Below are 13,222 nucleotides of genomic sequence, written 5' to 3'. Positions count from 1 at the left end.
ATTTCCTTTTTGCTTCCTTGCCCCCTTCTCAAATAGCGGAGTGACATTTGCAATCTTCCAGTCTTCCGGAACCATGCCAGAATCTATCGACTTTTGAAAGATCATCGCTAATGCCTCCGCAATCTCCACAGCTACTTCCTTCAGAACACGAGGGTGCATTCCATCTGGTCCAGGAGATTTATCTACCTTTAGCCTATTCAGCTTCCTGAGTACTTTCTCTGTCGTAATTGTGACTGCGCACACTTCTCTTCCCTGCCACCCTTGAGTGTCCAGTATCCTGCTGTCTTCCTCAGTGAAGACTGATGCAAAATACTCGTTCAGTTCCTCCGCCATCTCCTTATCTCCCATTACAATTTCTCCAGCATCATTTTCTATGGGTCCTATATCTACTCTCACCTGTCTTTTACTCTTTATATACTTGAAAAAGCTTTTAGTATCCTCTTTGATATTATTTGCTAGCTTCCTTTCATAGTTAATCTTTTCTCTCTTAATGACCTTCTTAGTTTCCTTTTGTAAGCTTATAAAAACTTCCCAATCCTCTGTCTTCCCACTAATATTTGCTTCCTTGTATGCCCTCTCCTTTGCTTTAACTTTGGCTTTGACTTCTCTTGTCAACCACGGTTGCATCCTTTTTCTACTTGAAAATTTCTTCTTTTTTGGAATATACCTGTCTTGCACATTCCTCCATTTCTCGCATAAACTCCAGCCACTGCTGCTGTGCTGTCTTTCCCGCCACTGTCCCTTTCCAGTCAACTTTGGCCAGTTCCTCTCTCATACCACTGTAATTTCCTTTACTCCACTGAAATACCGACACATCAGATTTAGGCTTCTCTTTTTCTAATTTCACAGTGAACTCAATCATGTTATGATCACTGCCTCCTAAGGGTTCCTTCACCTCAATCTCTCTCATCACCTCCGGTTCATTACACAATACCCAATCCAGTACAGCCGATCCCCTAGTGGGCTCAACAACAAGCTGTTCTAAAAAGCCATCTCGCAGACATTCTACAAATTCTGTCTCTTGAGATCCAGTGCCGACCTGATTTTCCCAATTCACTCGCATGTTAAAATCCCCCACAATTATCATAATACTGCCCTTCTGACAAGCCTTTTCTATTTCCAGTTGTAATTTGTAGTCCACATCCCTGCATGGTGGCATATATGTACTTTGATCATAAATTTACTTTGAATTTTGAAGTGCTTTTTTTAAAAAGATATAGGCTATGTGCCTCTTTAACCATTGTATCTGCCTCCTATGTTTTGAGTATCTGTAAATATACATGCCAACATACATTCCTCTGTCCATGGAAGTCCATGAATCAGTATTAGGTTTATTAACACTGACATTATGTCGTGAAATTTGTTGTTTTGTAACAACAGTACAGTACCATGCATAACAAGTCCAAAAAATACAAGTATATTAAACATATAATAAATGTATTATCATCTTGGGTTCATAGGGACGGTTTTGGGGACAGAGGGGAGCTAGAGGTCAGTTTAGGTTTTGGGGACAGAGATTCTGCCCGATGGTAGCAGCGAGAAGAGAGCATGGTCTGAATAGTAGGTGCTCTTGATGATAGACACTGTTTTCTTGTGGCAACTCTGATGTAAATGTGCTCACTGGTGGGGAGACTGAGTGATGGACTGGGTTGTATTCATCACTTTCCGTAGTCTTTACTGTTCGTAGTGTTGGTGCTTTCCTACCAGGCCATGGTGCAACCAGTCAGGATATCCTCCACTATGCATCTAAAAACATTCATCAAAGTTTTGGTGACATGCTGAACCTACACAGTTACAGGTATTGCTCCATGTTCTGTCATCTGTCTCTCTTGTGTCTCCAATTTACCTCACATAGTAATGCTCTGGTGTTTAAAGCTTAACTCCATGGTCACCTATGAGCAGTGAAACAAGACAGAGTCAAAAAAGGAAGTTTTATCTCAAAGTCAAAATTAAATTTATTATCAAAGTACATACAGTATAGTCACCATATACCACCCTGAGATTCATTGCCTTGAGGGCATTTACAATGAATACAAGAAACACGACGAATCAATGATAGACTGCAGACAACAGGACGGACAAACAACCAGTGTGCAAATACAAAATGGGGGGGGGGGGGAGGAATAATAAATAAATAACTGTTAGTTATTTGCTAAACACCCTGATTGAGATTAAGACCTCTCTGGTTCTGTGTCTTTCCCGTCAGTTACGTTGAGCGATACCAGCTGGGAGAGCCCTGTGACGACTTGCAAACAGTGCTGAAAAAAATAGCTGTGAAATTAGGCAAGACGCAGAAAGTGAAAGCCATTACGGGAGTGGGTGAGTTGTCTATTATGCTTTATTGATAATGCTAATTGAAAATAAATTATTTTGATTTTCTTCTCATACACATTTGGGGAGATAACAAGACTTAACATACTACACAGATGATTTCTCGGGGGTCTTTAAGGCAATGCCAACATTTTTAAAAATGGACACAGACAGCACGTCCGCTTGGGAAAATCAGGGGAAATAATTTAAAGGTGATGGGTGGAAAGTATGGGGGGGATAAGAGGGGTAAGTTTTTTACACAGAGAGTGGTTGGTGCGTGGAACGCATTGCCAGGGGTGGTGGTAGAAGCAGGACATTAAGAGACTCTTAGATAGGCACGTTTAGCAGGCCAGTGGTATAGTGGCATCTGCACCAGACTTTGAGGTGAGTGGTCCTGGGTTCAGATCCAGCTGGTTCGTTGCACACTTTTCATCTGTGCTCTGTTGAGTGTTGAGTTAGCAACTCGGACTCGTAAAAGCCAATAAGTGCTAAAGAAATAGCAATGTTGTTGTCCAATATGCCGCAAGGAGAGGAACTCAACAACAACTAGATAGGCACATGGATGAAAGAAAAATGGAGGGCTATGTAGGAAGGAAGGGATGGATTGATCTTAGAGTAGATTAAAAGGTTTACACCACATTGTGGAACAAAAGGCCTGTACTGTTACAAGTTCTATTTCCCAGCCAGAGGCCAGCATCCGTGTCACCAAGACATCTACCAAGACAGGAGTAACTTCTGTATCCAAAGACTGGTGGAATTTAATACAATTATAGGTTGAGACAAATTGGACAGACAAATTTTAGGGAGGCTGGACAAGTTTCTGAGTCAGAAGACAATGGAACTTAGAACAGTACAACACAGAACAGGCTCTTCAGCCCACTTTAACCTAACTCTTCCTTCCCATGTAGCCCTCCGTAAAAGGATCTGCTGGAAGATTTAATGGCAAGGACAGGAGGAGGCTCATGGGGGATACCAGTGCTGCTAGAGCCATTTGAGCTGAATGAGCTGTTTGTGTGCAGTATATTATAGGGTCAGTGCTGGATACGTTTCTGTGAACTCTTGCTTTAGTTATGAGCCTGCCTATCTTATAATAACAGATATGGCCATAAGACATTAGAGCAGAATTAGGCCATTCTGTTAATTGAGTCTGCTCCACCATTCCATCACAGCTGATCGATTATCCCTCTCAACCCCATTCTCCTGCCTTTTCCCCCTAACCTTTGATGCCCTGACTAATCAAGGACTATCACTTCCATTTTAAATATATTCAATGACTTGTCCTCCACACCCAACCGTGGCAATGAATTCCACAGATCAATTAACTACCTTAAAGAAATTCCTCGTCATCCCTATTCCAAATGGTAGAACATAATAATTATACTGATAATAAGTCAGTAATATTATAAAATACAAAGCATTAAAGTATTGTTGCTCCTTCATTTACAAAGCAAGATGTGATTAGTTGCTGGTCAAAATTAACCATGACCGGGTGAAAGTAACAACCATTACTGCGACTTTGCAGGTAATGTGAATATTCTCATGCCGAACTACAGTGCAGCTGCTTACGACTTCATCAGAACGTTCCGGAAAGGAGACCTGGGGAAGGTTATGCTGGATTGATGTCAGTGCTCCTGTTCTGAGAATCAGAAGCCAGCTATACTGGATGTTTAGGGTTACCTGTACATCATCAGAAAAGATCTCATCCTTGAGAACTGTGTTTAAGTCCTTGTCCACTGTCATAAAATGTTTATTTTTTAAAAGCTGATGATGTAGAGCATGACTGCTGCTTAACATGAAATACATGTGCTCTGCTGTCAGCAACTTTCAAGAAAATACAGTGGATTCCAGTTCACTGGGATAACTTCGCCCCAGTACATTGTGGCCAATTAAGTGGCTGTTCCAAAATAGTTAAAAAGTTATTTTTAAAAGAACTACTGTTTAGCTGAATAACAAATTATGTGTTTAATTGAAATACAGAACAAATTAGAACACAATCAATAGTACTACAGTACAATAAAACTATGCATTAGCTCCAAATAGGTATTGACAGAGGAATTGCACTGCCATGTTCTTTTGATTGACTGTAAACTAACAAAATCAGCTCCGACACCTGGTACAGATAATGGACTGCCTTCATACAATTTTTGACAATTGTATCCTCAAAATCTTTATTTTCACTGTAACACTCAGTTTGTCGATACCTTCAATTTCTTTGTTGCTCCTAACTTGTTGAAGTAGTGAAATCATTTCAGTTTTACTCTCAGCTTTTTCTGGCACCTTCCAGCCTGAATGCTTGAAACCGCAGTGAGCAAAAACAGTTCTGGATAGCCTTAAACACGAGGAATTCTGCAGCTGCTGGAAATTCAAGCAACACACATCAAAGTTGCTGGTGAATGCAGCAGACCAGGCAGCATCTCTAGGAAGAGGTACAGTCGACGTTTCGGGCTGGACCCTTCGGTGACGAAGGATCTCGACCCGAAACGTCGACTGTACCTCTTCCTAGAGATGCTGCCTGGCCTGCTGCGTTCACCAGCAACTTTGATGTGTCTGAATAGTCTTACTGCTTATTTCTTGCAAACTATCAGTTACTGCTTTTTTAGGATAAACACACACAACTGATGTTATTTAATATCTGTTTGCTGTAAACACAGCAAAATGTGTCTAATGGCCACACAAATGCACTCGTCTGACGCTCGTTAGAAACTGTGCAGTAACAGTCTCCTATCCCAATCAGGCAGCATATTAAAACAAAGGGAATTCTGACTTTTTTCTCGATTAGTTTCTGTTCTTTAAGACTTGTCCCAAGTAAGCAGCTGTCCTGATTAACCAATGGCCCAATTAACCAGAATCTACTGTATAACAGAGCAACAGATTAAAATCTGCAGCAAAATAATCTCAAAATTAAATCTATTACATTGCTACACCAGTTCCATTCATGGATCGGAAAAGAATCGTGAAATTAACAATTAATTTCCTGAAATGATTGTGGTCTTCTGTCTCAGTAACGTTGAAAGTTGAAGTTTAGAATCTCATTAATTTGGCATCATCTGACTTTCTTTTAAAATAGTGATTGTAGCTGGTGGTATTACTGAGAGATGTGGTTTTGAGAAAATTGCCCAGTTGGACAGAAGTTTCAGACTTGCACAAGTTCTCCCACAGAACTCTAAATATGTCCAAATAATGTCTCCGTAGAAACATACCTATCAGTTGTACTTGATTATGGATGAAAATGGATGTAGTGCTTTCCTGGCATATATGACAAATAAATTTTTCTCAGTCTTCCAGCTGGGTGCAGGTTATATTTGATATCTGTACCCGGCTGGAAGCCCGAAAAGAGTTTATTGATTATGGATGTTCGTCATAGCCTTCAAGGTTTAAAATAAAATTGAATAATTTGTGCTGAAAATGTTTGTATGTGCAAATATGCAAATAGTTAAACTGTGGCTTGATTAAAAAGAAATGTCTAGTTGGAAGTGTGTTCCTGTGCTGGCACTCTGGCTTTTCACTGACCGCAATGTCTGTAAACGAGTGAATTTCTGCTGACACCCTCACTTGTTCTCCCTTGGAAAATGTGATCATTTCTGACTTATTGATAAATCCATTTATGGACAGTTCTCAGAAACAGAAGGCTTATGTAATGTCTATAAGGAGTTTGTTCTCCCGTGAGTGCATGGGTTTCCACCCATAGTCCAAAGACTTAGTAGGTTAATTGGTCATTGTGAATTCTCTGCTTAAGCTAGGGTTAAATTGGTAGGTTGCTGGGCTGTGCGGATCGTTGGTTGGAAGGGCCTATTCCGCACTGTATCTGTAAGTAAACAACAAACAACTGCCTGAACTCTGGTACATTAACATTATCCACATGAACAAAATTTTGTTTGCAGAGAGCTTTTTACATTCATAAAACACAATATAATGCTAACCAGTTACGTTGCTCTTAATAATTATTATTTATAAGGAATAAGTATTTTGTTAGATTGTGTTCTTTAATAACTAGATTCCAGTTAATTGGACCATTGGTAAATCAGGCCAGCTGTTTATTTTGGAAAACTCTTAAAGTACAAAAACTGAATCAAGAAAATAGCTGGGATTCCCTATGTTTGTTTGGGGCACTATGCTGCTTAATTGGGGCAGGAGACTGTTGCCAAATTGTTTTGTGTTTGTTGTGTGCAGTTACATGGACATTAAGATATAATGCCTTGCTGAGAGTGACCAGATTTTAAATAGCATCTGTTGAATCTGTGTTCAAAAATAGATGATTTTCATCACTGATAGTTGGTGAAAAGTAAACGGTAAGACAATTTGAAAGTTTTGCACACCGTGGTTTCAATCATCCAGGCTTAGAGGTGCCAGAAACAGCTGGGAGTAAAAATGAAACAATTTCACTACTTCAGTAAGTTAGAAATTACAAATAATTTGGAGGATGCAATCATCTAAAGCATTATTTGTATTAGGTGTCTGAACTGATTTTGTTTATTTACAGTCAACCAAAAGAATTCCTCCATTGATAACTATTAGGAACAAATATACAGTTGTATAGTACTGTAATAATATTTGTAGTGTTCTAATTTGTTCTGTACTTCATTTAAATACATAAATTGTTACTCAGTTAAACAGTAGTTTGTCTTTTTTTATACCTTTTTAACTATATCCACGAATCTTTGGCTAATTGGGGCAACTGCCTAATTGTTCCAAGTGTACTGGTCCTGATGTGTCCACTGTATATAAAAACAAAATGGTCGGTAATTTGGGCAGTATTAGAGAGAAGTGGTTTCAGGGAAAACACTTTTCAGTAGAATTTATAGAATTAGAACCATATCTTGTCAATATGTTCTGTCAGTATGATAAAGAAAAAAGTAAAAACTAATTGAAGAATGTTTAACCCATCACATTGAACGGGTCCACTGTTTCATTATTTGTATTCAATATAAATGAAGCAGTAATTGTGGATATTTTAAGGATGTGTGCTATTAAAAACAATCTATTTTAATTGCATTTTTAATAAAGCTACAACAAAAATCAGTATCAGGTTTGTTATTAAGACCATAAGACAAAGGAGTGGAAGTTGGCCATTCGGCCCATCGAGTCTGCTCTGCCATTTTATCATGAGCTGATCCATTCTCCTATTTAGTCCCACTCCCCCGCCTTCTCACCATAACCTTTGATGCCCTGGCTACTCAGATACCTATCAATCTCTGCCTTAAATACACCCAATGACTTGACCTCCACTGCCACTCATGGCAACAAATTCCACAGATTCACCACCCTCTGACTAAAATAATTTCTTCGCATCTCTGTTCTGAATGGGTGCCCTTCAATCCTTAAGTCATGCCCTCTGGTACTAGACCAGGGGTCCCCAACTGTTTTTGCACCGCGGGCTGGTTTAATATTGACAATATTCTTGCAGACCGGGGGGAGGTGGTGTTAATCGCGACCGGAATATAGGTGATAAGTCAACTATGAGTCACTTATAAGTGGCTAATACACTCAATTTTGTTTCTAAAAGGGTTTATCTAGGGAACTTAATATTAAACACACAGTGCATATTTTCCTCGCATGAATATCGATAAGTCAATAGCATCATAACATTTTAAGTAACGTTTGGATATTAAACACACAGCGCATATTTTCCTCGTATGAACATATAAAGTCATTGCAACACACCAATATCATTGAATCAGTGGCAGCCCTGGGCTTGTTTTCCTGCAACAAGACGGTCCTATCGAGGGGTGATGGGAGACAGCGATACTCGAAGGGGGTTCCTTATGTCCAGTCTATTCTGCAATTTAGTTTTCGTTGCATTCATTGCAGAAAACTCCGCTTTGCAGCGATATGATGTTGGAAATGGAAGCAACGTTTTCAGTGCTATCATGGCTATCTCAGGATATTCAGCCTTGACTTTGATCCAGAATGCCAGCAGAGATGTTATGTCAAACATACTTTTCAGCCCCCCGTCATTTGCAAGCTCGAGGAGTTGATCTCCTTCCCGCGCTGACATGGATGATTCACCCGGGGACATTCACAAATGGGTCACAGACCCATTCCTTTGCACGTCTTGGGTCACTGATGACCTCGCGTGCGTTAAAGTTCAACAGTGCGTGACAGGGAATGAGGAAAGGTGCAGCTGACTCATATCGTTCCATATCGCCAAATCATATAGTTTCCCCGTGGCCTGGTAGCACGTGCTTTGCGGCCCGGTGGTTGGGGACCACTGTTCTAGACTCCCCCACCATGGGAAACAACTTTGCCACTTCCACTCTGTCCATGCCTTTCAACATTCGAAATGTTTCTGTGAGGTCCCCCCTCATTCTTCTAAACTCCAAGGAGGACAGCCCAAGAGCGGCCAAATGTTCCTCATATATTAACCCTCTCATTCCTGGAATCATTCTAGTGAATCTTCTCTGAACCCTCTCCAACGTCAGCACATCCTTTCTTAAATAAGGAGCCCAAAACTGCACACAGTACTCCAAGTGGGATCTTACCAGTGCCTTATAGAGCCTCAACATCACATCCCTGCTCCTATACTCTGTTCCTCTAGAAATGAATGCCAACATTGCATTCGCCTTCTTCACCACCGACTCAACCTGGAGGTTAACCTCAAGGGTATCCTGCACAAGGACTCCCAAGTCCCGTTGCATCTCAGAACTTTGAATTCTTTCCCCATTTAAATAATAGTCTGCCCGTTTATTTCTTCTACCAAAGTGCATGACCATACCCTTTGCAACATTGTATTTCATTTGTCACTTCTTTGCCGTTCTTCCAATCTATCCAAGTCTCTCTGCAGACTCTGTTTCCTCAGCACTACCAGCCCCTCCACCTATCTTTGTATCATCAGCAAACTTAGCCACAAAGCCATCTATTCCATAATCCAAATTGTTGATGTACAACATAAAAAGAAGTGGCCCTAACACTGATCCCTGTGGAAAACCACTGGTAACTGGCAGCCAACTAGAATAGGATCCCTTTATTCCCACTCTGTTTCCTGCCAATCAGCCAACGCTCTATCCACGTATGTAACTTTCCCGTAATTCCATGGGCTCTTATCTTGTTTAGCAGCCTCATGTGTGGTACCTTGTCAAAGGCCTTCTGAAAATCCAAATACACAACATCCACTGCATCTCCCTTGTCTAGCCTACTGGTAATTTCCTTAAAAAATTGCAATAGCTTTGTCAGGCAGGATCTTCCTTTAAGGAAACCATGCTGAGTTCTGTCTATCTTGTCATATGCCTCCAGGTACTCCGTAACCTCATCCTTGACAATCGACTCCAACAACTTCCCAACCACCGATGTCAAGCTAACAAGTCTACAATTTCCTTTTTGCTTCCTTGCCCCTTTCTTAAATAGCAGAGTGACATTTGCAATCTTCCAGTCCTCTGGAACCATGCCAGAATCTATTGACTTTTGAAAGATCATCGCTAATGCCTCTGCAATCTCCACAGCTATTCCCTTCAGAACTCGAGGGTGCATTCCATCTGGTCCGGGAGATTTATCTACCCTTAGATTATTCAGCTTCCTGAGTACTTTCTCTGTCGTAATTGTGACTGCGCACACTTCTCTTCCCTGCCACACTTGAGTGTCCAGTATACTGCTGATGTCTTCCTCAGTGAAGACTGATGTAAAATACTCATTCAGTCCCTCCACCATCTCCTTATCTCCCATTACAATTTCTCCAGCATCATTTTCTATGGGTCCTATATCCACTCTCACCTGTCTTTTACTCCTTATATACTTGAGAAAGCTTTTAGTATCCTCTTTGATACTATTTGCTAGCTTCCTTTCATAGTTCATCTTTTCCCTCTTAATGACCTTCTTAGTTTCCTTTTGTAAGCTTATAAAAACTTCCCAATCCTCTGTCTTCCCACTAATTTTTGCTTCCTTGTATGCCCTCTCCTTTGCTTTTACTTTGGCTTTGACTTCTCTTGTCAGCCACGGTTGCATCCTTTTTCCATTCAAAAATTTCTTCTTTTTTGGAATATATCTGTCTTGCACCTTCCTCACTTCTCACATAAACTCCAGCCACTGCTGCTCTGCTGTCCTTCCTGCTAGTGTCCCTTTCCAGTCAACTTTGGCCAGTTCCTCTCTCATGCCACTGTAATTTCCTTTACTCCACTGAAATACCGACACATCGGATTTCGGCTTCTCTTTCTCAAATTTCACAGTGAACTCAATCATGTTATGATTACTGCCTCCTAAGGGTTCCTTCACCTCAATCTTTAATCATCTTCATTACACAATACCCAATCCAGTACAGCTGATCCCCTAGTGGGCTCAAAAACAAGCTGTTCTAAAAAGCCATCTCATAGACATTCTACAAATTCTCTCGAGATCCAGTGCCGACCTGATTTTCCCAATCCACTCACATGTTAAAATCCCCCACAATTATCATAACACTGCCCTTCTGACAAGCCTTTTCTATTTCCTGTTGTAATTTGTAGTCCATATCACTGCAGCTGTTAGGAGGCCTATAAATAACTGCCATCAGGGTCCTTTTACCCCTGCGATTTCTTAGCTCAACCCATAAAGATTCTGCACCTTCCGATCCTATGTCACCTCTTTCTAATGATTTAATATCATTTCTTACCAGTAGTGTCAGAATGGGAGAACACACATGATCTACTTTCATCCTGAACACCGGAACACCACAGGGGTGTGTTCTCAGCCCCATCCTCTATTCTCTTTTCATCCATGACTGCTCTACCAATCACTCCACCAACACCATTGTCAAATTTGCTGACGTTACCACCCTAATAGGTATCATATCAGACTGTGATGAGACAGCCTATAGGGAGGAGGTACAGCATTTGACAGAATGTCGTTGTCATAATAACCTGGACTTGAACATCACAAAAACCAAGGAGCTGATAGTAGACTTCAGGAAATCAAAGCGCGTCGAGCACTCTGCTCTGCACATATATGGGAAAGAGGTGGAGAGAGTAGAGAGTTTCAAGTTCCTCGGCGTCCACATCTTGGCTGACCTCACCTGGACTGCCCATATCTCTTATCAGGTGGGGAAGGCCCAACAGAGGCTCTACTTTCTAAGGAAGCTAAAGCACGCTCTCCTCCCTCATCACCTGCTGATCAACTTCTATCGGACAACTATAGAGAGCCTCCTGACGTATTGCTGTGCAGTGTGGTTTGCCAGCTGCACAGAACAGGAAGGACTTGCAGCGGGTGATGAGGGTAGCAGAGCGGGTTATTGGCACAACATTACCCTCCCTCAGAGACATTTATGCTGGCAGACTTCAAAAGAAGGCTACTTGTATTTCAAAGGATCCCACTCATCCTGGACATCACCTATTTTCCCCTCTACCTTCTGGGAAGAGATACAGAGCATTAAGGACGAAAACAAAGAGACTCCTTAACAGCTTCTACCCACAAGCAGTGAAATGTATAACACCCCCTTCCCTCCTCTTGCCCCCCTCCTAAGATGGCGGCAGCTAAATGCATCACACTTCCAGGAATGGCAGGTGTGCAATAGTCCTACCCCCCCATCCATATATTATTAATTTTGGACTGCACTCCTGAGGTTTTAGAGTTTATGTTATGTATATATTCTTTGTCATGCTGCAAAACGTTGAGCTGCTAAACTGTGTTTCATTGCTCCACAACAATGACAATAAAGATATTCTATTCTATTCTAAAGCCACGCCACCCCTTCTGCCTACCTTCCTATCCTTCTGATACACCGTGTATCCTTGGATGTTCAGCTCCCAGAGACATGCATCCTTTAGCCACGTCTCAGTGATGGCCACAATGTCGTACCTGCCAATCTGTAGCTGTACGACAAGATCATCCACCTTATTCCTTATGCTGCGTGCATTTAAGTATAACACCTTAAGTCCAGTATTTGGTACTTTTTGCTTTGATTGCACTGCAACTCATCCCAATGGCTGCAAATTTGCCCCATCACCTGCCTGTCCTTCCTGACATCTTCATTGCTCATTATGTTAGATTTATTTCTGTTTTCTCCCTCCTCTGCTCTATCATTCCAGTTCCCATTCCCCTGCCAATTAGGTTAAACCCTCCCTAACAGCTCTAATAAACCTTCCCGCCAGGATATTGATCCCATTCGGGTTCAGGTGTAACCTGTCCTTTTTGAACAGGTCAGCCTGATCCTACTATTCTTGCCCTCGCTAGCACGTGGCACAGGTAGCAATTCCGAGATTACTACCCTGGAGGTCCTGCTTCTCAACTTCCTTCCTAACTCCCAGAAATCTCTCTTCAGGACCTCCTCCCCTCTCCTATCTATGTCATTGGTACCAACATGTACCAAGACAGCTGGCTGCTTGCCCTCTCCCTTCAGAATATTCTGGACCTGATCCGAGACATCTTGTACCCTGGCACCTGGGAGGCAACACACCATACGGGTACCTCTATCAGGCTCACAGAATCTCCTGTCTGTTCCCCTGACTATGGAATCCCCTATGACTACCGCATTCCTCTTCTCCCTCCTTCCCTCCTGCACAACAGTGCCAGGCTCAGTGCCAGAGACCTGGTCACTGTGGGCGTCCCCTGTCAGGTCATCTCCCTCAAAAGCATCCAAAACGAGATACTTGTTGCTGAGGGGGGTAGCCACAGGGGTGCTCTCCACTATACGGGCATTTCCCTTCCCTCTCCTGACAGTCACCCAGTTTTCTGACCCCATAGCCTAGGGATGACTACCTGCCTGTAGCTCCTGTCTATCACCTCTTCACTTTCCCTGATAAGCAGTAGGTCATCAAGCTGCAGCTCCAGATCCCTAACACGGTCTCTGAGGAGCTGCATCTCGGTGCACCTGGCACAGATGTGGCCATCAGGGAGGCTGGAGGTCTCCCAGGATTCCCACACCTGACACCCTGAACAAAGTACTAACCCTGCAGACATGCTACCTAATTCTACAGGAATAAAACAAGGAAAAATAAGTCTACTCACCCAC

At 42.0% G+C, this 13,222-nt stretch overlaps 1 protein-coding gene across 1 annotated transcript in view; it reads left to right on the top strand.

Moving 5' to 3' along the window:
- The window catches only part of mtg1 (mitochondrial ribosome-associated GTPase 1), a 32,885-nt gene extending 28,172 nt beyond the window's left edge, over positions 1–4,713 (top strand). Inside the window, exons 10-11 of the mRNA XM_063070313.1 lie at positions 2,207–2,319; positions 3,833–4,713. Coding sequence (XP_062926383.1) covers positions 2,207–2,319; positions 3,833–3,930 — 211 coding nt within the window. The 3' untranslated portion in view covers positions 3,931–4,713. The remainder of the gene's footprint in view (positions 1–2,206; positions 2,320–3,832) is intronic.
- The last annotated feature ends 8,509 nt before the right edge of the window (positions 4,714–13,222 follow it).

Source organism: Mobula hypostoma, chromosome 18, assembly GCF_963921235.1.
Source record: "Mobula hypostoma chromosome 18, sMobHyp1.1, whole genome shotgun sequence".
Classification (NCBI taxonomy): Eukaryota; Metazoa; Chordata; class Chondrichthyes; order Myliobatiformes; family Myliobatidae; genus Mobula; species Mobula hypostoma.
This window is presented reverse-complemented; position numbering and strand designations above follow the sequence as displayed.